The sequence below is a fragment of the Morone saxatilis genome, unplaced genomic scaffold (genome assembly GCF_004916995.1).
Source record: "Morone saxatilis isolate NCDOM2014 unplaced genomic scaffold, NCSU_SB_2.0 Contig12, whole genome shotgun sequence".
Taxonomy (NCBI): domain Eukaryota; kingdom Metazoa; phylum Chordata; class Actinopteri; family Moronidae; genus Morone; species Morone saxatilis.
In genome coordinates, this window is record NW_023339674.1 from 13,804,578 (window position 1) to 13,829,248 (window position 24,671).

The 24,671-nt window shown below is 40.9% G+C and overlaps 4 protein-coding genes across 5 annotated transcripts in view; 2 read left to right on the forward strand and 2 right to left on the reverse strand.

Moving 5' to 3' along the window:
* The window catches only part of p3h2 (prolyl 3-hydroxylase 2), a gene marked incomplete in the record, with an annotated part of 54,099 nt that extends 46,532 nt beyond the window's left edge, over window positions 1-7,567 (forward strand). Inside the window, 10 exon segments of the mRNA XM_035653141.1 lie at window positions 2,957-3,046; window positions 3,419-3,459; window positions 4,234-4,325; window positions 4,467-4,594; window positions 4,759-4,854; window positions 5,244-5,394; window positions 5,572-5,689; window positions 5,837-5,912; window positions 6,157-6,297; window positions 7,224-7,567. Of these exon segments, the coding sequence (XP_035509034.1) occupies window positions 2,957-3,046; window positions 3,419-3,459; window positions 4,234-4,325; window positions 4,467-4,594; window positions 4,759-4,854; window positions 5,244-5,394; window positions 5,572-5,689; window positions 5,837-5,912; window positions 6,157-6,297; window positions 7,224-7,316 (1,026 nt within the window).
* Window positions 7,568-8,648: 1,081 nt separating this feature from the next.
* ccdc181 (coiled-coil domain containing 181) lies at window positions 8,649-14,957 on the reverse strand. The gene is made up of 6 exons (XM_035653142.1): window positions 13,822-14,957; window positions 12,548-12,657; window positions 11,185-12,192; window positions 10,943-11,089; window positions 10,210-10,367; window positions 8,649-9,414 (listed from the first exon to the last, which is right to left on the reverse strand). Exons 2-6 carry the CDS (start codon window positions 12,647-12,649, stop codon window positions 9,243-9,245), a joined length of 1,587 nt encoding a protein of 528 aa, XP_035509035.1. The 5' UTR covers window positions 12,650-12,657; window positions 13,822-14,957; the 3' UTR covers window positions 8,649-9,242.
* Window positions 14,954-20,556, forward strand: cpox (coproporphyrinogen oxidase). The gene is made up of 7 exons (XM_035653143.1): window positions 14,954-15,521; window positions 15,887-16,030; window positions 16,148-16,258; window positions 16,372-16,513; window positions 17,374-17,592; window positions 19,392-19,496; window positions 19,579-20,556. The coding sequence occupies exons 1-7, from the start codon at window positions 14,954-14,956 to the stop codon at window positions 19,661-19,663; spliced, it is 1,374 nt and encodes a 457-aa protein (XP_035509036.1). The 3' UTR covers window positions 19,664-20,556.
* Window positions 20,557-20,890: 334 nt separating this feature from the next.
* prrg1 (proline rich Gla (G-carboxyglutamic acid) 1) overlaps window positions 20,891-24,671 on the reverse strand; it is a 6,218-nt gene continuing 2,437 nt past the window's right edge. The window contains exons 2-3 of one of the 2 annotated variants that reach the window (XM_035653642.1): window positions 24,444-24,604; window positions 20,891-23,493 (exon numbers count right to left, since the gene is read on the reverse strand). In XM_035653642.1, coding sequence (XP_035509535.1) covers window positions 23,029-23,493; window positions 24,444-24,604 — 626 coding nt within the window. In that variant the 3' untranslated portion in view covers window positions 20,891-23,028. The remainder of the gene's footprint in view (window positions 23,494-24,443; window positions 24,605-24,671) is intronic. The other variant, XM_035653643.1, reaches the window with a different exon arrangement.

The following is a 24,671-nucleotide window of genomic DNA, read 5'->3' on the forward strand; positions in this document are numbered from 1 at the left end:
TGGCAAGCCAAGAGAGGTCAGGATCTGAGAGTGAAAGATAGATGTTTCTATTCTTACTGTTTCATTAACTTAGGAGGCAAGAAGGGGCAATCTCATCCTTTTGAAATGAATTATTGTGTCTATGTATTAAAAGCTGTGTCTGTGAAAGATTAGGTGGATCATCATTAATGACTTAGGATGGGGAAGAAAATGGATATAAATAATAATAGTAATTAATAATAATAATTAATAAGTTATTTTGATCGTACTTTCCAATACCAGTTGTCTAGAAAGTGCTTAAGAATAATAAAAACCAAGCCATACACAAAGTTATGAGAACTAAAAGCCAACAACAAAACAGGTTGAAAGGATTAAAAGGAATTAAAGAAAAAACAATGTTAAACACATTAAAGTTAGGTTTGGAAAGAAAGATTTGCAGATTAAAACAAGAGTAAGGTTTAAATATTCAAAGTATCTGCGAAAACAAATGCAATATGAGCTGCTCCAGATTCTGGTGGAATAGTTAGAACATTATACATATTACGTATTTTCCTCATAGGTAATTAAAAGCATTTAAAATCAATTTTAAAAGGCAACCAGTGTAATGAGGCTAGAACTGCAGTAATGTGAGAAGACCATTTTGTGTTGGAAGTCTGACATGGGACTTTTAAATGAGTTGTGGACAAGACTGAGTGGAAAAAGCATTACAATAATATGAGCAGGAGTGTTGGGGGAGAGGAGAGGGAAGGAAAGAAGACGATGCAAGGAGAGAGACGGGAGAGGAAAAGCATGGATTTGAGTGAAAAAGAGGAGACAGGAGGCAGCCGGCCGTATGCTGTATTTCTTGGATGAACTTGCTACTTGCAGCTTGGCAGCATTTGCCTCTTAAAGTTTGCTTTTCACTTGTATATGTTCTACATCCAGCTGGAAGTATCAAGCAAATTTTGCTACGTCAATGTGTTTACGACAACTTTTTTTTTTTCCTCTGGGCCTGCTCTTTATGATTTCCTTGCCCCCTGGTATGCATAATTAAAGTCTGAATGTCTGCCCACTAGAGAAAATTACATTTGTTAAGTCTGGCTACTCATCAGCAGCTTCAGCATAGAGAATTTGTCCTTTCTAAACTCTGATCAGCTGCTCAGGAAAAGTCAAGCAGTGCCTGGTTTAAGTCCCAATTACACCACCTCTTTTTCCTAGAAAGCCTGGTACTCATTATAGTGAGCGCGGCTCCCAGCAGGACAGTGTGAATGTGTGAGTGTGTGTGGCTGACATCGCGTCTATGTGTGTTTGAGATAAAGACAGGCTGAGAGCCGATGTGTTGCAGCTCATGCTTATGTTTTTCTACTCATAGCTTACATTTTTCTAGCCCTCAAGTCTTTCCAGTCCCATCAGTTTACAGTACAGTCATTGGCCGACGGATTGCCTCTCCTCTCTGTGTCCTCTCTCCCTCCTCAGGCCTCGGGGAGCTCATTTACAGAGCCCTAGATCTCAGTGCCAGGCCCGACCTGCCTCCCTGCCAAAGCCCTTTCAGGAATGGTGGAGGAGGAGAAAAAGTCAGGGTACTAGGGGGGAAAAATGGCTTCTTTTTTTTAATCACTACAAGAAAAACGCTACTGGATGGTCAAGTTTCATAATACTCACCATCATGGCCTCACTGCCTCTGGAAGCCCCGCCTCCAACCACCTCTCCCCTTCTCACACAGACAAAACACTAACATTTAATAACAAAATTTAAAAAAAAGAAGGCTTTTTCACCAATGACTTTAATTGGACTTGAGCCATTTGACTTGAAAATACTTGATAACTTCCCCCAGGCCCAAAGATTAAAAAGTATGTTCCACAAATCAATTCATTTTCTAAAACGGCTATATATTAATTAATTAATTCCCAGCAAGTTGACACTTAATTCCCCAGATCCTTTGTTTTAAACCAGTCCAACAGCATCCAATCAAGCTGCAGGAGAGAACCGTGAAGAACCAACGTTAGTATCATTCGTTCTGTTGTTAAAATGGTATTATATTTGGGGAAGAGCGCATTGTGACATTGTAGCACCCGAAACTTGGGACTTGAGTGCAAAGACTTAAGACTTCCTTGTGACTTGCATGTAGTCTTATAGGACATTTACGAAAACTTACACAAATAGAATAAATTATATGATATTACTACAAATATATCTGTATCAGTGTATATGTCGACCGATGATTGACGAGAAAATCAAAGTACAGAAACTTCAAAGACACAAGCAGTCGTTCCATTACATATTTTGTCCACCAGCGAGCATTGACATTCTGCCATTGTCGTTCTGTCTCAGTCCACCTTAATACAAAGCCAAAAGCAGCACCCAGTGTTACTGTATTATTTTAGGCAGACGTTTTACTTCCATTCAGGTTTTTCGTCCAGGCAGGAAACGGTAGTAAAACTGTCCCTCTGAGAGGACACAAAGAAAGAGAGAGGCCATCACACTCCATTAGTCTTGGCACTGTGAGGCGAGGAGAGCTGAGGGAAAGAGAAACTCATTCTTGTTCCCTTTTATTTGGGCGGTGAAACAGTCAGGACAGTAGCACAATGTCACTGTTAAGAGTTTGGAAAAGTTTTGGTGATGACCTTTGATACATGACATAAATATGAAACCATAAAAAATCACTCTCTCTACTGTAACTGTAACTGTAAGAATGAAAGCAATGCAGTGATGTGCAAAGTGGGTTTTCTAATGTAAACATTATTTTAAAGCTTTCCTTTGTAGAGGTTGTACAGATTAAAACAGCAAAGAGGACAAATATTAGAAAGATGATTATCCCAGCTAAAACATTGGCACAAATGTGGAACTTCTCTATAGTACTTTTTTTTACTATTTTTTGACCTTTTCTAGTTACTTTCCTCCTACCACCATATGTCAATGATAAAAACATATATTTATATTTACCTTAATAACTCAGGAAACTGTTTAACATTTACCTTTTATGTGTCTGTGTTGGCAGGAGGCTGCATTATACCTGAGGAGGCACAAACAGGAACTGGAGCTCCTTTTGATTGGCAGTAAAACCATGGGTGTGGAATTTACTGAAGGGGTGAGTTAACAGAATATAACATTATCCCAAGTCTGGTTCATTTTTCATGTATAATTACAAACTCGAAGCAGACTGAGTGCCCTTCAATTCTCAGTCTTTGCCCAGAAATGAAAATAGATTGTGTAATTTAACGGGCAGTTATCCATAAGCCAATCCACATGTCTCTGATGCAGAGCAGATCTTCTGTTGCGTGTGTAAACCATTAATGTGCCACTACTGCCTGGCTGACTCAATGCAGGGTAACAGGTGTCTGGCACGGCTACCGTCCACCACTGTCTTCTCAAACAGCAGCGACACCTGCTGGCCAAACTGACACTTGTCATAGTTCACATTTCTGTGCAGATTATACATTTCCCCCTGTCTTTGTTGCAGAATTACTGGAGCAGCACAGGTGGAAGAGATGACTCAAACAGGTAGAGAGATCTCAGCATCTGTCAAACTGTGAAAAGTGTACTCTTGAACATATTACAATAGTTTGTCTTCTCATTACCTCAACTGTGTATTTCGATGTTAAACGTTTAAATCAGTATTTTTGTATGTGGATCATGTGTGGCGTGAAAAGGGTTTCCAGTAGGGACGAATCCACAGAGAATGATACCCTACTTTGCAGTTTGCCTTAAGTCTATAGAGTATTTATTGCTTATTTCACCTTTAGTTCACTCTCACTGTTAGTTCACTTTCACCGTTCTCACATCATTTTCATTAGAAGCTGTTTTCAGCATTTAGCAGCTAAAGTGTCAGATTTTTCAATCAGGAGTTGGTAGAGCCCAAAAATAGAGCTAAAAGGAGAGTGACTATTGGAATCATAATGTTGCTTCATATCCATTTCCGATGTGGAAATAGACAACAATTTTCATCAAGTCATCATATTAATTTAAACTCAGTGATAATATGTCAAGACATTTTGTAACAATTTGGTTTGTCCACCTACAGGTAGTTTATAGTATTTGTAACATTTTTAGTTGAGATTCAACATTTGGTTATGTTTAGGCTTAACATCTTGGTTCATGTGATGTGGAAACCTCTTGGGTATGTTTATGAATTTCCATATGTACAGATATGTATAGATAAGCTGTTAAACATTTAGAGACAAAGTGAAACAGTTGAAATGTTATAAAACATATAAATCGTTTTAAATCGTAATTTTGAGCACGACAAAACACATTCTCTATTCTCTGTTCTCCCAGGATTCCCTCTGGTACAGACGGTTGGATGGAGTATGTTCCCATCTCGGAGAAGAAGACAGTCACTGTTGCTGCTCCACAGCAACTCAAAGAAGGTAAATCTTCACTGCAACCGGAGCAGAAGCAGAACGACAGTTATACTGCTAAGAGAAAGTCATTAGTGTTCAGTTAGATCTTATCTGACCACCATGGTGGAGATGTTGCTTTCTTTAAATACTGTTCTGTGATCTGTGTAGGTGGCCCCTTGGTGTATGACAGTGTGAAGCTGGTGCAGAACTCTGCAGCCTTGAACGGGACCCAGCGGGTGCTGCTGGATCATGTTATATCTGAGGAGGAGTGTTCAGACCTCAGACACCTGGCACATGTAAGGGCATTGCACAACGTTAATAAAATATGGATTATAAATCACTCATGAACAGTAAAAAATCTTACAGTTGACTGAAATGAGTTTGTTCCTGTGCTAACAGTAAAGATCATTACTTCAGCATGTATTTGAAGCTTGATTGTGGCTTTTTATTGTGCCTCCAGGCTGTCACCATGGCAGGAGACGGATACAGAGGGAGGATGTCTCCACACACTCCCAATGAGAAGTTTGAAGGAGCCACTGTACTTAAAACCCTGCAGGTACTCTAACCACTAAACATGACTACTGTGTGATCTACAAAGATTGAATCCAACCAAATAGTTGTCAAGGTTGCAAGAAGCCGGTATAATATTAGAGAACAGTTGAATTCAGGATCCAACAATAACTTTCTGGCTCATCTGCTAATGGCAGGTAAACTGACAAAATGTACCAATCAATCAGTCAGTTTTACCTGCCATAAAACTGCATCTTGCATTATTTGAGTTAAAATAATTGCTAACGTTGCGATGGGTACAGTGGACAGTGGGGGTCACATTAGAGTTCATTAAAATGTGTCCCAACTTACCGTTATAGTATCTTTCTTTTATTGTTTTATGCTTTTATTGACTATACTCGTTACAGTTTCTATTTTGTTTTTTCTTCACTGCAGTACGGCTACGAGGGAAGAGTACCAATGAGGAGCGCTCGTCTGTTCTACGATGTCAGTGAGCGAGCAAGGCGAATTATTGAGTCTTACTTTCTGCTCAACTCCACCCTGCACTTCTCCTACACACACCTGGTGTGTCGAACAGCTATCACAGGTCACTAACACACACACACACACACACACACACACACACTTGACACCAAAACACACATTTTATATTGTGTCTTTACTGGTTTTAACTGTTAATGAGGGCAACATAGAATTAGCTTCAATTCATGTACTTTTAAATATATGTATTCATGCTTTTTGTGTGTTGGTTGTCTGTTCACAGGCCAGCAAGATCACAGGAATGACTTGAGCCATCCCATCCATGCTGACAACTGTCTGCTGGACCCAGAGGCCAACGAGTGCTGGAAGGAACCACCAGCATATACATACAGAGACTACAGGTACGAGGTTCCTACTGTCAGCACAGTTAGAAATGATGAACCTACTTTGCTGCAGCTGTATTACAGTGAAAGATGAACAATGGTCACTATCATCTCCCTCAACTTAATGTTGAGTCTGTACTGATCTCTCCTTTACTTTATTTTCAGTGCACTGTTATATCTAAATGGAGATTTTGAAGGAGGGGAGTTCATATTCACAGAAATGGATGCCAAAACAGTCACGGTAAGACCTGACATTTACTTTTTTCTGCAGGACTAATCTGGGCCTGGTCACCCCCTTTTGAGGAATGGACAAAGATACTTAGTAACTTTGGCTAAAATAACCACACACACTCTCCTCTAAAAAAGGTTAAATAATGTATCGACAGTATTGACAGTAACAACTTTGGTACAATCAAGCTATACTTAAGGTGTTATCTCTGTTAACCTGTCCTCTGTTCCTCCTCCATCTCTTCCATCCTCTCCAGGCGTCAGTGAAGCCAAAGTGCGGCAGGATGGTGGGTTTCTCATCAGGAGGGGAGAATCCTCACGGTGTGAAGGCCGTCACCAACGGACAGCGGTGTGCTGTCGCTCTGTGGTTCACCCTGGACCCGCTCTTCAGAGAACTGGTAAACTAATGTTTCAATTAATAACCATTCTTCTTCTAGGTTCATCCTAATGTTGACATATTGACTGAGGATTTACTAATGGAGTCAGGGTAGATAAGGTAATGTAGTGGTACATGAATTAGTGGCATACCTCTGGGGATGGCAGTGTTGGTCTGTCGGTCGGTCGGTCAATATCTCAACAATTAATGGAAAGATTATTTTGTACAGAGATTCATAATCCACAGGGGATGAAACCTACTGACACTGGTGGTACTGACAACTTTTGGATGGATTTCCATGAAAGTTCAGACATGTTCCCCTCAAGATGAATTGTAATTGACTTTGATGATCGTTTGATCAGGTCAAAAAATGTTATTTGTCCAGCACTTTTATGATCAAATACCTTCAAAATTAATGACATTCCCATTAGCCTCAGCTCTACTTTGCCAGTTTCTAACTTGTTTAGTGCTGTAGAGTGGCTGTAGACTATTTCATCTTACTGCATCTTGTAGTATGGGAATAAATTGTGACTTAGCAGCTAAAAATTAATATTATAGCAGTTCATTAAAGGGTATTAACAGTTTTTTGTGTTAGACTAGAATTTAAGAGATTCCTGTGAGAAAGAAAAGTACTGCCATGAGAAAGTGAACGTGTTTGCTCTGAGAAGCCTGGGAACAGATGCTGTTATAATTTTTTAACCTTGAGCTGGATAGATAGCAAAGCCTATATGTGTGTATGCAGCAACCGGGTAAAACCAATTATACTCTATTATAAAAAGGATGGGAAACTATTATTGGATCAAATCCAAGCTGGTAGGTTTGGGAGGCACATCAGACAAATATTGCTTTGGCTAGCTTAAGAACAATTATTGCTCTAGCTTGAAGATGAACTTCCATTTTCACTATTCTGACCTTCATCAATAATTCCCCCCCCCTTTTCTCTCCCAGGAGAGACTGCAGGCGGATGAGGTGATCCAGGCATTGGACACACAGTCTGTGTGGGGTCAGGGCCTCACCATCAACCCTAAAGATGAACTGTAGAAACAGAAAAAAACTGCTTCACCCCTTTCCATCAAATCCTTCTATATACTTTAACTACTTATTGAATTGACCTTTGGATCAGAACATTTCTATTTTTGTACTGTTTGAAGTGCAAGATTAATAATATTGTCCGTTTTGTGTTGTCAGTCGTATTTGTCAGGTTTTTTTTGTTGTTGTTTTGTTTCTCTACACACAATTACTTGAGTTTACCTTTGGTTCTTTGTCTTTCCTTCCAGTGACAGCCTCTAGTAGAGAAAAAAAATCCAATTCACTTTATTTTGTTGTACCTGGTGAGTTGGCAAAGTAGACCATTATATATGTAAGACTGCTCATAACCTGTAATCTCACTAAACTGTGAAGAAGCCAAGGAGAAGAACGGTGGTTGACATTTCTTTTTTGCTTTGAGTTGTTCTGAACAACATATTCAATTCATTCAAAAACACTATGTACAGATAGTAAGAAATTAATTTCATTTCAGTGGTCAGTGGTTAAATAATATTAGATTAAGTCTTCACAACTGGTACAGTTAACATATTCGTATTTCTAAACAAAATTATGTTATTTTTAGGAATGCGTTTTTTTTTTATTTTTTATTTCAGTGCCAGTAATAATTATTTTCACCGTAGGCAGAGCACTGTTTTTCTAATTTGGGTATCTGATTTTCAAATAGCACTCATACAAAGACTTTAAGAAAGAGATATGTTTTAATATGCTGAATATTTAATGATCATGCACTCTGCCCTTCTCTGTGTGTCAAGTCTTAAACTGTCTTCTGTCACTACTTTTTGTCCACTTTTCTTCTTGTTGTTGGCGTGTTAAATCACTCCCCTCCTTTCTGGGCACACAGAGCAGAATACTGGTTTACATGTTCACTGACATGAGAAGATGTTGTATGTGTTTGTGTTTGACTTTTATTTATGTGGTTTTATTAATAGACAGCTGCTGTTGTAACTGTCGGCATTTAATATTAGGAACTTTTATTCATAAAAGCTGTTAATCGTTCCTGTTTCAAGGAATACATATTCGTTCGGCCTTTTATGTCTTTATATTTGTGTTGATGATACAGGTGATATGCCGAGTCGTGCACTGTAAATCCAATGGAAAGAAACATACAAAGAGTAGCTTTCTTTTTTTTTTTTGATAGATTCAAACTGCTAACCAGAAACGTAATCCTGTTGTTTTATGAGGTTGGCCACTTTTGTTTTCACTGATATTTAATTCTGAGATGCTGTAGCAAAAATGTATGTGTACATGCCTATAAATTAAAAATATAATATTCCATATCTATATTGATGGTGTGTGTTTGTTTTATTTATTCATGTCATATTATTCAGCATTAAATTAAAATCATTCTGTTCTTCTATCCTATAAGAATGCCTTTTAAATGAAGAATTCTGTTTCATGTCTCTCAAACATATTTAACAATAGTGTTTTCCTCTTACAGAATTATATTTCATTCCTTTTACAGTTTCATCCATTAAAGTAACCTGTTGTAAAAGTGAACATATCCTTGTATAGCTATATATCCAAATGCTCTGACAAAAGGCATACAGTAACTAATGGTTCAGCTCTTGTATTTAAGAAGAGTAAAGTGCGTCTGCCACTACACAAAGTAAATACAGTACAAAACAAAAACAAACCATTCACTCTATACATTGTATCACACCTTAAGTGAATTTGGATGAATTTTTACCCAGGTATGTTCACACTGAGTGGAGGTCACGGCGGTAAACTTTCTTTTTTTTAACACAGCACAGAAATAAAAAGTATCAAACAAAACTGTAGCAACAACTGAATACACAATGTCTTATGCTCCACACCAAGTCTTGTGTCGTCCAGTCTGTGGTTAAACTGCTATATGATGAGATTATGAAGATAATCTCATCATGTGAGGTGAATTCAGCGGGCATGTTGGATTTGTTTGGTTTAGAAGCGGTAGGCCAGCTGCTCAGTGAATCTGAATGGCTTGGTTTCGTTGACGGTACACAGCAAGTCCCTCATGCGTCGAGCACGTCGCTCCTCAAGCACCAACCTGCGGGAGCGCTCTCGAGCCGCCTGCTGCTCAGCCCGCTTCTCGGCTCGCTTCCGCTTCAGCCACCTGAGGACGGGAAGAGGGTGGAGATGAATGTTATATTACTGCCATATTACCATATCCCATATCATAGTGCATATATGAAGATATAGTTGTTCAGTGGTGGATTCAAGCTGTTTGAGGGGCAGGGGCAAGAAAATAAAAGGGGCACCAGCATGCAGAAAGTTGTGATGCATTTATGGGGAAACAGATTAGTCAGGATTAGCACCCTAGAAGGCACTTTATCATGTTTTATCCACAATAGGGGCATCTAAGGGTCAAAGTTAATGATAAAAACATTACAATGACATCATTGGTTAAAATTACACTTCTCATAATATAATTATTTTTATGTAATACTATGTTATCAACCAGTATTAACTAAAATGCCAATGCGTTTGACACTTAGGCTACGTTCACACTGTGGGCAAAAGTGACCCAAATCTTTTTTTTTTTTTGCTCATATTTAACTCAAATCTGTACAAATCACACTGAAACTGATCTTTTCATTTCGGATTTGGGCCACTTTCATATGTGGTCTAAATCAGCCACAGGTCAGATTTGTTTTACAATGTGACCTCAGTCTGAACAGTCATATCAGACTTGATGTGAATTTTATGTAACTCTAGAGCTACGTTCATCACACAGGTCATTTCAGGACCATGACCTGTTCACACTGGAGACTGATATGGGCCACATTTAAAAAATAATGTGAACAGCTGAACAGAAAAAAATCTGAAACAATAAATCAGAATTGAGCGCTGAGGTTTGCAGTGTGAATGTAACCTTACTTGCTGAATAAAAGGTCAACAGCAAACTCACAGTTTGAAGGCACGTTCACACTCCTCGCGGCTGCGTAAGAGGTAACCACTGTCCTCTTCGAGCCTCTTCATCTCCACCAGCTGTCTCTCTTTCTGCTGCTGCTCCTGCTTCCTCTGAAGCCACAGCTTGAAGGACTCCTCTGGGTCACTGGTGTCTCTCTGCATGAGGATGCAGAAATACATCCAGTAATGAAGTGAAAATGATGGCAAACATTTACTACAGATGTGTTGGTGAATGACTGGTGCAGTGATTTGTTATGAATCAGCTTTATGTTTCTGTTTATGACAAATAGACCATTGCAACTACCTCAGGTAAACAACTACTTTGCAGAAGTGGATTAAGGAAAATTAGATGCTCTGAGCATCTAAAAAAGCTCTACTGTACTATATGACTCGGCTACATACATAAAAATGATTAAATCACCATTTATTTAGGTAGTATGTAATTCTACCAAAATATAATGATAGATTAAGATTAAAGCAAAACTAACAAATCAAGAGTTCCTTTGCAAAAACAGATGCCATTCTTGAAATGAATATACCAACACCAGTTTGTTTGACTGATATTCCCTTGAGAATTACAAAAACTTCAAATAATTTTTCAGATATTGGTTCATATTGGCACACTGTAGCCTACCTCCAGTCCTTCCACTGAACAAACATACTGCATTAAGCCTGTATCACTGCTATACATCCATGCTTTGTGAAGTTGGTGTGCCCCCTTGTGGTCAGACCTTAGAATTCATCCTCTCCATCTCCTGAGCTCGGTGGATGCGTCTTTCCTCTTGAAACTGCTCTCTCTTCCTCATCACCCAGGCCCTAAACGCCAGCTCATTGTCTTGCCTCCTCTGCTCGTCTTCCTCCCGTTTCCTCTGCTCTTCCTGACATGGGAAATAAGGGTGATTCTATTCAAATTGTGATTTAAATCATTAACAGCAAGCCCTCGCTTTGACCAATAATACCACGTCTTTTCTACCTCTCTGGCCAGCTTCTCCTTCCTCTCCTGGATCCTCTGCAGCAACTCTTTCTGCTGTGGCGAGAGGGTGTAGGTGCCCTGGCAGGGCGTCCCGGTGGCCGACTGCACCCGCCGCTTGCTGCCGTTCCTCTGGCTGCCTCTCTGGCTGTGGCTGGCTGAGCTGGGCCTGCTCCTGGGCTGAGCTGGAGGTCTGGGGGCACGGAGGTGTTCAATGCCATGTTGGAAGGTGGAAGAGCCGGCACGAGAACGAGGAGAGGAGGAGGACCTGTGCACCTTGCTGGAGCTCGCAGCCTGCTCCTGGGGACGTGGGGAAGAGCGTGAGTAGTCGCTGTAGTTGTTTGATATAGGAGGGAGCAGTGCTTGACTCTCCACCTCCTTCAGGCTGACTAGATCAAACTTCCCATCTTTTTCTACAAGGACTCTGCCCTCCTTTACCCCCTGCCCTCCCTCACTGCTCTCTCCAGCCTTGCCAGATCCTCCAGATCCTGCACTTCCCTCCCGTGGAGAAAGTTTTAGCTCGGAAAGCTTTGCTGACACTTCAACCTCGGCCTCTGAATCCTTGGCTCTATCCTTGCTGCCCTGCCCCCCTTCCACCTCATCACGGTTGCCATCTTTCTCAAAGTGCAGTGGAGGCACCACCAGGTCCACCAGCTTCTCTTTAAAATGCAACCGCCTGCGCCTTGTCATATCCGGGGCCTCCTGGTCCCGCAGCTCCCGATTAGCCTGCTGGATCTTCTCCAGAATGTACTTCTTCTCCTCATCTGTCTGCTCATCCATCCCTGGAGGAGGTGGGACTATAGGTGATGACTTATTTGGGCTGTCTCTGTCTGAGTCATACTCTAATGGCTCCATAGGCGAGGGCCACCGCTCTTCATCTTCTTCCAACTCTGTTTTGTTGCTTCTCTTCTCTTCCTTGTGGCTTTTCGGTTTTCTTTTCATTGCTTGCCGTTCCTCCTCCTCCTCCAGTTCTTTGTCAATTTCTGCTTCTATGTCCGCATAGTCAGGACCCTGTGGGGCAGAAAGGCGGACACTCTGCTTTCATTAATTAGGTCTGAATGTAATCGAATGACCAACATCAATAGGGAGCAGGTAAAAGGCGTGCTGGTGTGATAACAGACATGTGTAAGTGTGTTCATCAATATTGTATCCAGCAGTGGCACAGTGAAAGTATGTCACTGTATGTCAACAGAGTAGGTTTCACATGCAAACAGGGAGATATGCCAGATCGGGTAACTCAACACTACTGTCACACTTTAACAGAGCAGGGTCGGGGACGCATGCAGCATCTACATTGCAGTAAGTAGAGCGGGACTCCAAACTCAGTTTCACACAATAAAATAATGAAGCAGGGCGATAAACTTACCTGGTCCTCACTCCGGCTCTCCTCACCGATCAGCCAGTCCAGATCCTTCTCAAAGTCGTCCTCATATTCCTCTTGGGACTTCGCACAAACCACCTCACTCATAATCTTCACTGGAAGAACATCAGAGACAAATTTAAGATATGATGATTCTTGCCACACTAGGGCCTAAAGTAAAGTGATATCAGTCGGTCAACCCTGAGCAAGATATCTCAACATCTACGGATCAGTTAATTAAGAAATTTGTTCTGGATATTCATGGGCATTCCTAGTGATTTGGGATTTAGTGCCAAAGTATCCTCTTGACCCACACAAGAGACACTAGAGAAACTAATTTGGGTATTCATGGTATGCAGAAGATACATTTAAATGTTTTTTTTTATGACCCCAAGACACATCCAAATTTTTAACAAATAGGGATTTTTTCTGGGGGTGTTACGATGAAGGTCACTACTGGGCAAAAACTCTTCAAACTCTATTTCAATTTTAATGATCTTTTTATAGATAATATTTTATATTTAAAAAGACATAATAATAGGTAGACAGACATAGATTCTTTCCACTCATGCAGTTTAACTCTCACTCTCATATTAAAGAATTACAAATACTACAGGGTGTTTGGTTTGCCTATATCGAATGACATCCTTGACATCTCATATAATAATATGTAGTATCTGTATTACAGTAATTTACAGTAATCCTAATACAGAAGTAGATAATAGTGAAGCAAATAAAAAACTAAAACATCACACAAATACAGTCACTTTATTTTTTGTGTCACATTTGAAGAAGACCTGGTCTTTGGGTTGTTGTGGCACTAATTATACCATCCACCATATACCTGTTCGGCCATCATCACACCACTATATGAATATATAGATCACACTGTCTATGGTTACTGTACTGCACTCGTGTTAGGGATTGGTCGCCACCTGCTGGACAGAAACTACAGGGTTACCTGTAAACTATTGTTTTTATTTTGTGTCACAAATATGCCCTGTCTGCTCACATGTGGGTTATGTTTACTGTAGCTATTTTATTGTGACAGAATAAAGAATAAATGTCACTGGTTACAAGACAGGGTTTAACATACATAGACTGTAATCCAGTTTATATTTATAGCTCTGCGGGCTGTAAACAATCAACAGGACAGAGGCAGAATAAAGAGGGTGAGTTGTAGAGCACATCCCCTGTCTGCAGGAATAATATCACTCAAAGTATTTGCCTACTGGGAATAAATAGCAGAATAAACTGTGGCAATATGGTTGTTAACTCACCACTAGCAGGTTCTTGCGTAGTATATGTATTGAGTTGTTGGCGGTGAAAGAACACATCCAGTCGGGTTGTTTTGTGACTATCACTCCATCTATCTGGCCCACATAGTGCCTGGCAGTCTGCGGAGCAACACCTGTGACCATAATCTGCCTCTAGTCCTCTACAGCCCTCACAGCTTTAATAGACCCGTCGTCATAGAGACCTACAACACGCTTTACTACTTGCGCATGCGCACACAGGACTCCCGCACAGCTAAACTGGCTCCCAAGTAATAAAATCTCCATGTACACACAGTAAACAAGGAGAAACCGCCTGATTGTACCCGGAGCCATTTAGAAAACAGAACAACTGTAATCTTGGAAGAAATTTTAAAACTTGCAATAAAAATAAAAACAGCGCTGTCTCTGTATTCTTTTATCATACAAGGGACAAGTTACAGTATTATATGACATTAAATGCGTTAATTTAACCAGTGTTCTCTTGTTCGCTCTATGACATTTAACATATAACATCATACTTGGTATGTTCATGCTCGAGCCGCAAACAAAACTACTTTTGTTTACAAGTATTTTCGTTTATTTGGGATTATGCGCCCGTAAAGCACAAACTAATCTGATAAAATAATAATAATAACAATGATGATATCATCTGAAAACGTACAAAGGTAGAGTGAGTCTTGCTTTATTACTTATCTTGTAGAGAAGGGATGATAAATAACTGCACACCAGAAGAAATACTGTATCGCTGAATGATTGGGGGGATTCATTCAATCATGTAACAAACAGAAGCACTTGAATTCACCTATACTGTGAAGCTCAAAAATACGGAGCATATATAACAGTCAGTAAACGCAACATTGATTCTAACGCGCAGTGCACTCTGGATCTTGAAGTTCGTGGCAGGCTTCCACTAACAGGAGAGCTCTGAACCGCGTACGACGGGGTGACGACATTTCCCGTGTTGCCTCTGTCACTAACGAGGGACTACACGCCTCTTTTTGAGCAACTTCTTGAAGCACGACTGACAATCAGCACGTAGACATAACTTCTTCTTCTTCTTCTTCTTAATGTTTAGTACAGCATAACTACCAACAGTCGCTACGCAGCGAGGGAAGAGCGGGTGTTTCTCCTACAAATGGCCTCCATTGTCTTTTGCTCTGTAAACAAAACGGCTCGAACCGCGGCGAGGCGATGTTTGGGTTCTCATTTAAAGGGGCTCGCTAGTGCAGGAGAGTCTTATTCGCCGCTATCCTCCACTCACAGCCGGTCGCTGACTTTGCTTCCGGGGACGAGATGGTTTTCCAGGGGATCCAGCGTGCGGTTCATGTCCCATGGGACCGCAGGCAGATCCGGAGCCGGGCGAACCAGAAGGGGAGCCCTGGCGCTCGGTGGAGCCGCGGCGGTAGCGGCAGCAGCGGCGGTAGCGGGGCTTTTAGCCAACGCTAACCACTTCCAGCGTGCCGAAATGGCAACGAAAATATCCCAAGCCGTCGAGAAGGAAGAGGAAGAGCGGGATATCTTGGAGAGATGCCGGGGGTTCATGTCTGCTCCGGTGACCGACATCGGTGTGCTGCAGGAGAGGAAAGGGGAGATGAGTACGAGGATGGAGATGTTGATCATGGAGACGCAGGCCGAGTTCTGCAAAGCCCTTCAGCAGGCGGACGGTGGGACGTTCAAGGTGGACCAGTGGCAGAGGAAGGAAGGTGAGAGCTCGATGGAGTATAACAATAGTATTATTATTATTATTATTATTATTATAAGCATTTTTCTTTTATTATTGTCAATTATATGTGTAATTGTTGACTTGCAGTACTTGCTTTCATCTTAGTTTATAGTTGTTGTGTTTATTTCATACACCAGTGTACCAAGGACAAAATTCCTTGTAGGCCTCTGTGAAAACCTACTTGGAAATAAACCTAATTTTGACAGATCCGTGTTTATCCAGACTATAACGCTACTTAAAGAGATCCTCAAAATCAGGAACTACAACAACCAATCTCATGTAAATCTCTTTAAAATGTAGGCTACTGCTTTTTTTTTTTTTTTTTTGACCTGGTGTGTGTTTCAGGTGGCGGAGGGATCAGCTGTGTGATGCAAGACGGGAAGGTGTTTGAGAAGGCAGGGGTCAATGTGTCAGTGGTGTCCGGATACCTGACCGAGGAGGCCGCCAAGCAGATGAAGAGCAGAGGGAAGGTCCTCAAAGGGAAAGATGGTAAATTCTGCTCACTTGAAATTTTAAATGCAGGCTTAAAACTTGACACAGCTTTGAAGACCTATATTCGGAGTAATGTGTAATATAATGAATAAACGTTGCATGCTTTCCTCCCAGGTAAGCTGCCATTTTGTGCCATGGGTGTGAGCTCTGTTATCCACCCCAAGAACCCCCACATCCCCACAGTGCACTTCAACTACAGATACTTTGAGATCGAAGAGGAAGATGGTGAGTGTGCGACGTCAGCAGCTGGGTCTTGGTGTCAGTGACACTATTGAGTACATGAATGAATGATAACCCTTGTTTCCGTCTTCCTTGTCTGTCTTGTGTGTGTGCTCCAGGCTCTAAGCAGTGGTGGTTTGGCGGAGGCACAGACCTGACTCCAGTTTATATTAATAAAGAAGATGCCTTTCACTTCCACAACACCCTGAAGGAGGCCTGCGACAAGCACCACCCGCAGTACTACCCCGACTTCAAGAAATGGTATAATTTGACTCAAAATTAGTCCTGTGTATGTATTTGTGTGTGTGTGTGCGCCTCCCCGCACGTATGCCTGATATGTGTATTAGTGTGTGCGGATGACAATGGGTGTATCTTTACTGTAAGACGATGATAAGAGGAAGCCTGTGCCTAAAACCGTTGAGCCATGACTGTGAGCCAGCAAATGACCATTGGGGATAGGAAAAGACAGGGTGTGGTTTATCTGATGTGACTCGTAATAAGTAATGTTTGTCAAGTTTTTGTTCAAGTTTAAAAGGAATAGATAGGCATTTGAGGAAATACTAGAAATAATAGACGAGAAGATTGATACTCGTCTTATATATATGTCAGATTTAGTTTTTTTACCTACCAACAGAGCCAGGATAGATGTTTCCCCCCTCCAGTGTTTATTCTAAGATAAGCTTAGCTAACTATCTCTTTGCTTTGGCTTCTAATTTAACAGGCAGACATGAGAGAACATTTTAACTCTCATTTAAGTTCCTTTATCAACTGTCACTATAGATGTGCTTTCCCTTAGAAATAGCAAAAAATAATAATTAAAACAAATGTGCTTTTACTTGAATTACTTTTAATTCCCTTTTGTCATAATTGTACTTTAACTGACTTTATGATTGTTTGAAATAACATCATTTATGTATTTTGTATTAAGTTCAACCCTGGTAAAATAAAATAAAAATGGAAACAGCTATTGGTTGATGTATTTGAGTCCACTTCTACATTTTGTTGTTTGTGTTTTAATTAAGTTACTAATACACCTTGGTTTGTTCTCTCCACTGATTCCACAATTTAATCTATAGCCTGACATAGAAACTGTTTAACTGTTCAATTCTTCTGCTGTCTAGGTGTGATAGATACTTCTACATCCGCCACAGAGGAGAGACTCGGGGTATAGGCGGGATCTTCTTCGACGACCTGGACTCCCCGAGCCAGGAGGAGGTTTTCAACTTCGTCAAGAGCTGCGCCCGCACTGTGGTGCCGTGTTACCTGCCCATCGTATATAAACACCTGAACGACTCCTTTACCGATGAGGAGAAGGACTGGCAGCAGGTACGACGAGGAAGGTGAGTAAAAGATTCGCAGAAGAACCGGTGGCTGTTAATGAATAATAAGTGACCTTAATATAGGAGATTGTGAATATCAATCTTCTGCATAAATACCTTTATTGCTCAAACAGTCAAATCAACTACGACGTAATCGACTATAAATATACTCACACTAACATTAAACCTGCTTTTGATAGGCGATCCATTGCAGATAAGATTTAGTTTCCTTTATTTTGTAAAAGTTAAAAAAAGATAATAATAAAAAAAAAAGGAAGTTGACACTCGTTGATTTGATTCAAAATGATATATATATGAAAAAGTTTTGATGTGGACTCCATGCACAGCCTGTGTGGTCCAACGCTGGAGCGGATCCTGGCAGAGCCCTCAGGCCCAGCAGGGAGTCTTAAAGTCATTTAGTCAGAGACTACAACACAGAGAATGAGCTAAAGAGAGTTTATTATTAGTATTATTATGGGAACAAGTGTGACGTGAGATTGAAAGTCAGACAGGAATTGGGTGGGGGAGATAAAGGAGAACAGTGAGGCAGAGTCCTGGCTTAGTCACGTCACTGAACTTCAGTTAACTTTTACTCCCATGAATGTTGTGTGGTTGTTGATGTGCAGCGCTCGAAATGAAGGATGTACCAATATCCCTGGGACGATTGTATATTTATCATTACAAATACAATTATTATGATTTGCATAATGGAATATGTATACTGTATTTTAATTATTAGTCAGTTACGTGAGTACGATCTCCACCTGCTCTATATGAAAAGTGTCCTGAAATCACTTCTGTTACTTCTGTTTTATACACAAATAAAATTGAACTGAAAAATTGAATTGAAAAAGGTCCTTACACACACACACACACACACACACACACACACAAAATCATGTTGCCAGCCTAGCGACTTTCTCACTAGATCTTGCGACTTTCAGATGCTCTCAACTTTATACATTCAAATATATTATAATTCATTCCCAAGCATGCTGTTCAAAGTAATTGCAGTCTTCTGCCAACAGCAGGGGTCTCTCCCTCTCTTCGTGAGCCATGCGCAGGCATTCAGTAGGTGTGGCAGGTTTGACCTTCTACCTCACTCTTTATCTCTTTATTAGGATGTGCCTTTAGCCTATAAGTAAATAGTTTGTTTGAACTGGTAAATATTTAAATTCCGTTTGCTCTTCCCTTGTAGATACCTTTTTACTTCACATGTACAATGTTGTATTTGCAGTTTGTAGCAACAAAAAATAACAATGACTAAAAGAATAATAAAAACTGACCTACAGTGTTGATAAAGTAATGCAGGTTACTGAAACACTAATATATATATATTATATACAATGAAAAATGAACTTCAATTTGGGACAATGGTCGTTAAGTCTTGGACAGTTGAAAGTTAATTTAAAGCCCTGGTTATGCAGCAGAAAGTTCAGATTCATTTGAACTGTCTTTTAGGTCAGTGTGCATTTCTTAACCCTGAAAGCAAACAGAATGCAAAGATAGTGTGTTAATTTGGTTATTTTTTAGCATTACAAAGGTTCATGCAAAGCAGTCAAGGCCCACGACTATTCTGTCAGAGCACATAAATGCACCAACCTGGAAGACTTAAATTATCATGCAACAATAACTTCTACTAATATAATTACAACTAAAGGTCCGCTGTATGGATTACCTACATCAGTTTATTATTGATTCAAATTCTCAAAAAATCCCAAAGAAGTTTTGGATTGGATTAAGGCACAATGTAATGGTAACATAAATCACATGAAGAAGGATCTCTACAGTACTTATTTCTTTATTTGTGTCTGTTGTAGATATGTGGAGTTCAACCTGGTGTATGACAGGGGAGTGAAGTTCGGCTTGGCCACGCCTGGCTCCAGAATTGAGAGCATTCTCATGTCCCTCCCCCTCACTGCCAAGTAAGATAACACCGCTCTTGTATGACAGTATGACAGTGAGCCTTCTGTGTTGCTTGGTAACGAACTCGCCCTTCATCCTCAGGTGGGAGTACATGCACGAGCCTGCCAAAGGTACCCAGGAGGCCGAAATGCTGGAGGTATTAAGAAACCCCAAGGAGTGGGTGTGACCGGTGTTTACAGGTTTATATGTCGATATGGACAAAATATCCAGGAATTCGTCTTTGTTGTATTTTACAATGCTGTGACCTGTTTGATTAGATCATCAGCAGTTAACACTGTCTTTACCAAAATAATATGAAGTGGCAATACTTCTCTGAAGAGGTTTTTAATCTGCCTTGGTAATTTTGCTACGTTTTGTCAAATCCACTTTCATAGCACTTAATCGCACTGGGGATCGCATTACTACTCAGAATAAGACATTGTGTTTTTAAACTTGGGCTTTGTGCTATTGCTTACTACCTGGAAAGGTAAAGGGAGACCAAATAGTGTAATATTACAGGTGGCCATTGTACCAGCTTTTAGGTCATCTCACACCGATGATGTGCTCACTTTAAGAAGTGTTTGTGTCAAACACTAGCTGTGTTTTTTTTTTTTTTTCTGTGCCTGAGCTAAATGTGGCTTGCTCTACTTGAAGTTGTCACAGCTTTAGTCTCCTCTGCTCTTCTTTAACAAAGCACTGAAAGGGAAAATAGGGACAAGCTGAGCCACTGTATGTGTGGTATGCCACCACTATCAGATGTTAATAAATCTGTTTGGTTTTTTGTATGTTTCAGTGCATCTGCTGCCAACAAAGGGTTATTTTTGACTATCAAAGCTCAATAATAATAATAATGGACTGACCTCTCTTGAGCCCTGTTTATGTTGTGGTTGGTTAATGAGTCACTTACCGGTTTGTTTGAACAGCAGGAACAATACAGGGATTTTGGATTATGTTTCACAGAGAGGATAAATATGAATTACAGGCCAGGTGGCTCATTGAAGGAAGAAGTGTTTGTAAATCAAAATGCCATTTGGAATGTAAAAATAATATATAGCTAACAATTGTAATAAATTGTTCCAATACCGTACCTTTGACTCTGATATTCTATATAAAACGTCCCCTTTGTCCTCACTCTGACTTGAGTCAACAACTCAAATCCAAGACCCCATTTTTATGGTTTCATTCTCAATTTGTTGTGCATTATTCACCCTTTAATGTTCCTTTGAATTTCTATGATTGATTGATTAGCAAGAGACTGAGCAGATTTCAGCAATGTATCATGCATTTCTAAAATGATCCTCAGGCGGGTGCTGTAGAGGAGAACAGTGGAAAACAAATGCTTACAAATCCTTACAAAAAAGAATATTTGTACTTCCTGGATCACGTTCACAATTCACTGAATGAAATTAAGGAAACGTATTGCACATTTTTAATATTTTATTACAAATTAATTCAAGCTTTTGCACATAAAGGATTTATCACAAGTTCCCTTGCATTTAATGTTATATAACATTTTGTTTGTTTGATAAGGCATTGTAAAAAAAGGGCTCTGCAAATAACAGTACAACTGACCTAACCAAAATGGCTACCCCCACCAGCACAACTCAGTTCAAGGTCATAGCAAGTGCTGAGGTTCACAGGTCAACTCACAAAAAAAAGTAGAACTAATCAGTGCTCAAAGTCTGTGAGGTGTAGACTGAAATGTGACATTTATCAGTATCCATGAACATTAGACAGATATATTTGGTTTTTAGAGTGTATGCAGCAACATTGCATATAGAATATGAGCACTTTTTTTCCAGAGGATTACAGTGACATCGTTATGGCTGAGAGTGACGCTGAAGACGTCAAACCAGACTGTCCTAGTTTCCATCAAACTGCTCATTTTGAGCTTAAACACAAAGTGCCTTCATTTATTCACAACTTACTGTATAGTAGTTACACTAGTATTAATGCATCCACTGCATTCGTATGCAGTAAAAAAAACCATCTCACCGTGATTTATTTCCACACATACAGACTATACATATGTATATACAGGAACATTACCCATGCTTAACATTGACTTTTCGACGTTAAATACAGAATCTCTCCCCTCAGAAGACTTTTCCCAAAGCTTCTGTTTCTACTGATTTCTGTCCCACATTCCTGTGCAAGTCACTCCATGACATACATTTATGGTGTACCTGCAAACCTATTTGAAGAATCATCTCCGTACTAGTAGGAAAGAGTCTGTAGTCAAATCCAACAAGGTGACATTTACTTTAAGGGAAAGGTGAGGCAAGGATTTTCACAGTTAAAGCGGGCTCTGGGCCACTGTCAATGGCCCAGAGGTGGACATGGGCCAGTGTAGCACTGACCATCAACAAACAGTGCAGAGCCAGATCCAACATCAGACCAAGCTGCATGCATTACCAACATACGCACATAGGACACACATACACAAAACACATTTCAACACACCCATTATAACGGACATTTTAAATTTGAAACATTCACAAGTGTATACTGAAGTTGGACCGATGCATTCATTTGGCAACTTGACTATTTAAACCTGTAATAAGTTATATTTTATATATCTCAACAGTGAATCTGATTGCTGACTGTAATGTGGAAGAATCACTAGTAGTGCCGAACCCAATGAGAATAACATCCAACTCTGAAGCTCTCCAAGTGTTGACTAACTGTTCTATATCCTGATCATTTACTAAATACTTGGGTCTTAACGCTCCCTTTTTATGTGCTATTTACAGTTAACAAGCCCACACAAGCTAAGCCTCCACTACTTCCTCAGCACCAAACTGTAAAGAGCTGAAGTAAATTACTGATTTTTTGAGTGTATTTTAGTACTTCGAAAGCTAAAGACCCAGATATTTCTATCTGGAGTCGGTCAGACCAGAGCTAACAGGTTGATGTTGAACTCAACTGGTCCCTGATTGCTTAATGCAAGCAACTTTAATTTGGGTTTCACTGGAACTGTTGTGTTCTAAATGCTGTATCTGAATCTTGAAGAGCAAACCTATTCAATGTACAAAATGCTAGGTGGAAAAGTAAATACCTATTTTTGACAACAAAGAGGTAAAATTTAAAAAGGTATTAAAAATAGGTGCAAAATATAGACTGTTACTACTATAAAATTGGCACTGACTAAAGAGCATCGGTCCAACCCCAAATACACTTTTAGAATAGTCGTCCTTCATTATGGCAATCAAAACCCTTATTTCTTTAGGCCACATGCATCACTTGTTATGTCTGCTGAGTTAAATGATTTGCTACAGTGCGACAGCATAGATGCAACTTGAGGAAAATCAGCAGAGGTGTCGGTTGGTTTTGGTATTGCAATATCACTTTCTCCTCATTGATGAAAGGTTAGTGCAAATTTTAACAGCGCTGCCTCCGGGAAAGATTGCATTAGTCCACTGACCGGACAGTTAACAGTGTTTGTGTTGAATGGGGAAGGCTGGTGATACCACGACAGTGGCTCTGCTAAATGATAAAAGATGGTCTTAGTGTGGGTTAGGGCTTTTGTTGGGGTGGTAGTGAAAGACAGTTTTACTTCCCGTGGCCACCGTTGACACTAGTAGAGCTGGTGTTGACTATATCCTCATACTGTGGAGGCGGCTCCGTCTCTATTTGGACGTCTGTACTGCCCACGGCCTCCTCATAAGATGGCGGCGGGTCTCCGGCGCTTCCTCTCCCTGATGTGAGCTCTGAGCCTGGATAAGCTGGGCTGCTGTGGACGCTGAGTTCTGATTGGTCACCATGTTGGTAATCCCTCCCCCAATGGTCCATAGAAACCACTGACAGGACGTGGTCGTGATGCGAGTGTCCCAGGCTGGGGCTGCGCTCTGAGCGCTTGCGAGAGTGGCAGCGCCACACAGTGATGGCGACTGCGGCAATGATGAGCACAACCAGCAGCAATGGCACAATCAAGTAGAGCGAATGGACTCCGCCAACCACCGTCTCCAGCCCTCCAGATGGACTGCTCTCCCGCACATATTCCTCCCAGAATCGTCTCTGCAGCCAATCAGAAGACAGACGCACATGTTGTCACGGATAAAAAACATTTTCTCTGCCTCATTCATTCAGGCTACAGTGGAACAAAACCGTTTCCAAAACACAGGGTCACAGGACATCCAGTGTCCAGTGTATGAATACTTTTTATCTGGATTACTGCAACACAAAGGCAGTAGACAACGAAACCCGAACAAAAAGCAACCACATGATTGTGCACGTCCATCTGCGTGACTTTGCTCTCTGGCCTCTCACAATAGTTTTACAAATACGCCTCCCTCTCTAGCGTACACTCGGCTGTTCTTCCTGCTGATAATCATCACTTCCTGAAAAAACACCCACATTCCACAAGTTACCACTCTCAGTGTAGGATTGCATTAGTGGACACATGAACCCTACAAAAAGGGGATATGTTGGATGTGTTACATAGAGCAGCTGATATGAGTTGCTCAGCAGTAGTAATATTGATTTGTGGATTTTAGCTCCAGCTGGGTGTCTCCTGTGTGCCAGATTGCAGCCAGCCAGCTACAGCCAAGATCAAAATAAGATTTAATTATGAGAATTAAGCTGCAGAAAGATCATTTAATTTGTGTACCATCTTTTGGATAACTGTATTTTTGCTTATGGGGTTGTTGCTTGTTATTTTTATTTAAACTACCCCATGAGCTGAGGTTAAAGTTTTGGCTGACCACTCACAAGCTGGCTGGGAAACTTCTGAACACAGGACTCCCAGCTGGAGCGAATATCCCTGTACATACATTACCGCTGGTGAGTGACTCAAACCACCTAATGCCAACAGAACCATCCCTTTATGTGGTTTATCTGGGTGGCCTCGTGTAGCCGTGTGCAACGTGTGGCAGGTGTTTTGTTCCACTTTTCAATCCCTGTGTGTATTTAGCCTTGAGGAAAGGTGGAACTGTAGGTCTGATGTGATTCAGCTCCCGTCCTCTCACCGTCTTCTCGTCATTCTCGAAAGCCTCGCGGGCCTCCTCATAGGTGCAGATCTCCTCACGGCACTCCCGCTGGATGTTACCCTGCTTCATCTCCTCCAGCAAGAAGTTGGCCCTGCGCAGCCTCCGCAGCACCGAGTGGGCCGCGTCTGCCGGCAGGAACACTGCGGGGCAGGAGACAGGAGGGGGAGAGACAAACACAAGGGCAGAGAGAGGGGGGGGGGGGGATAG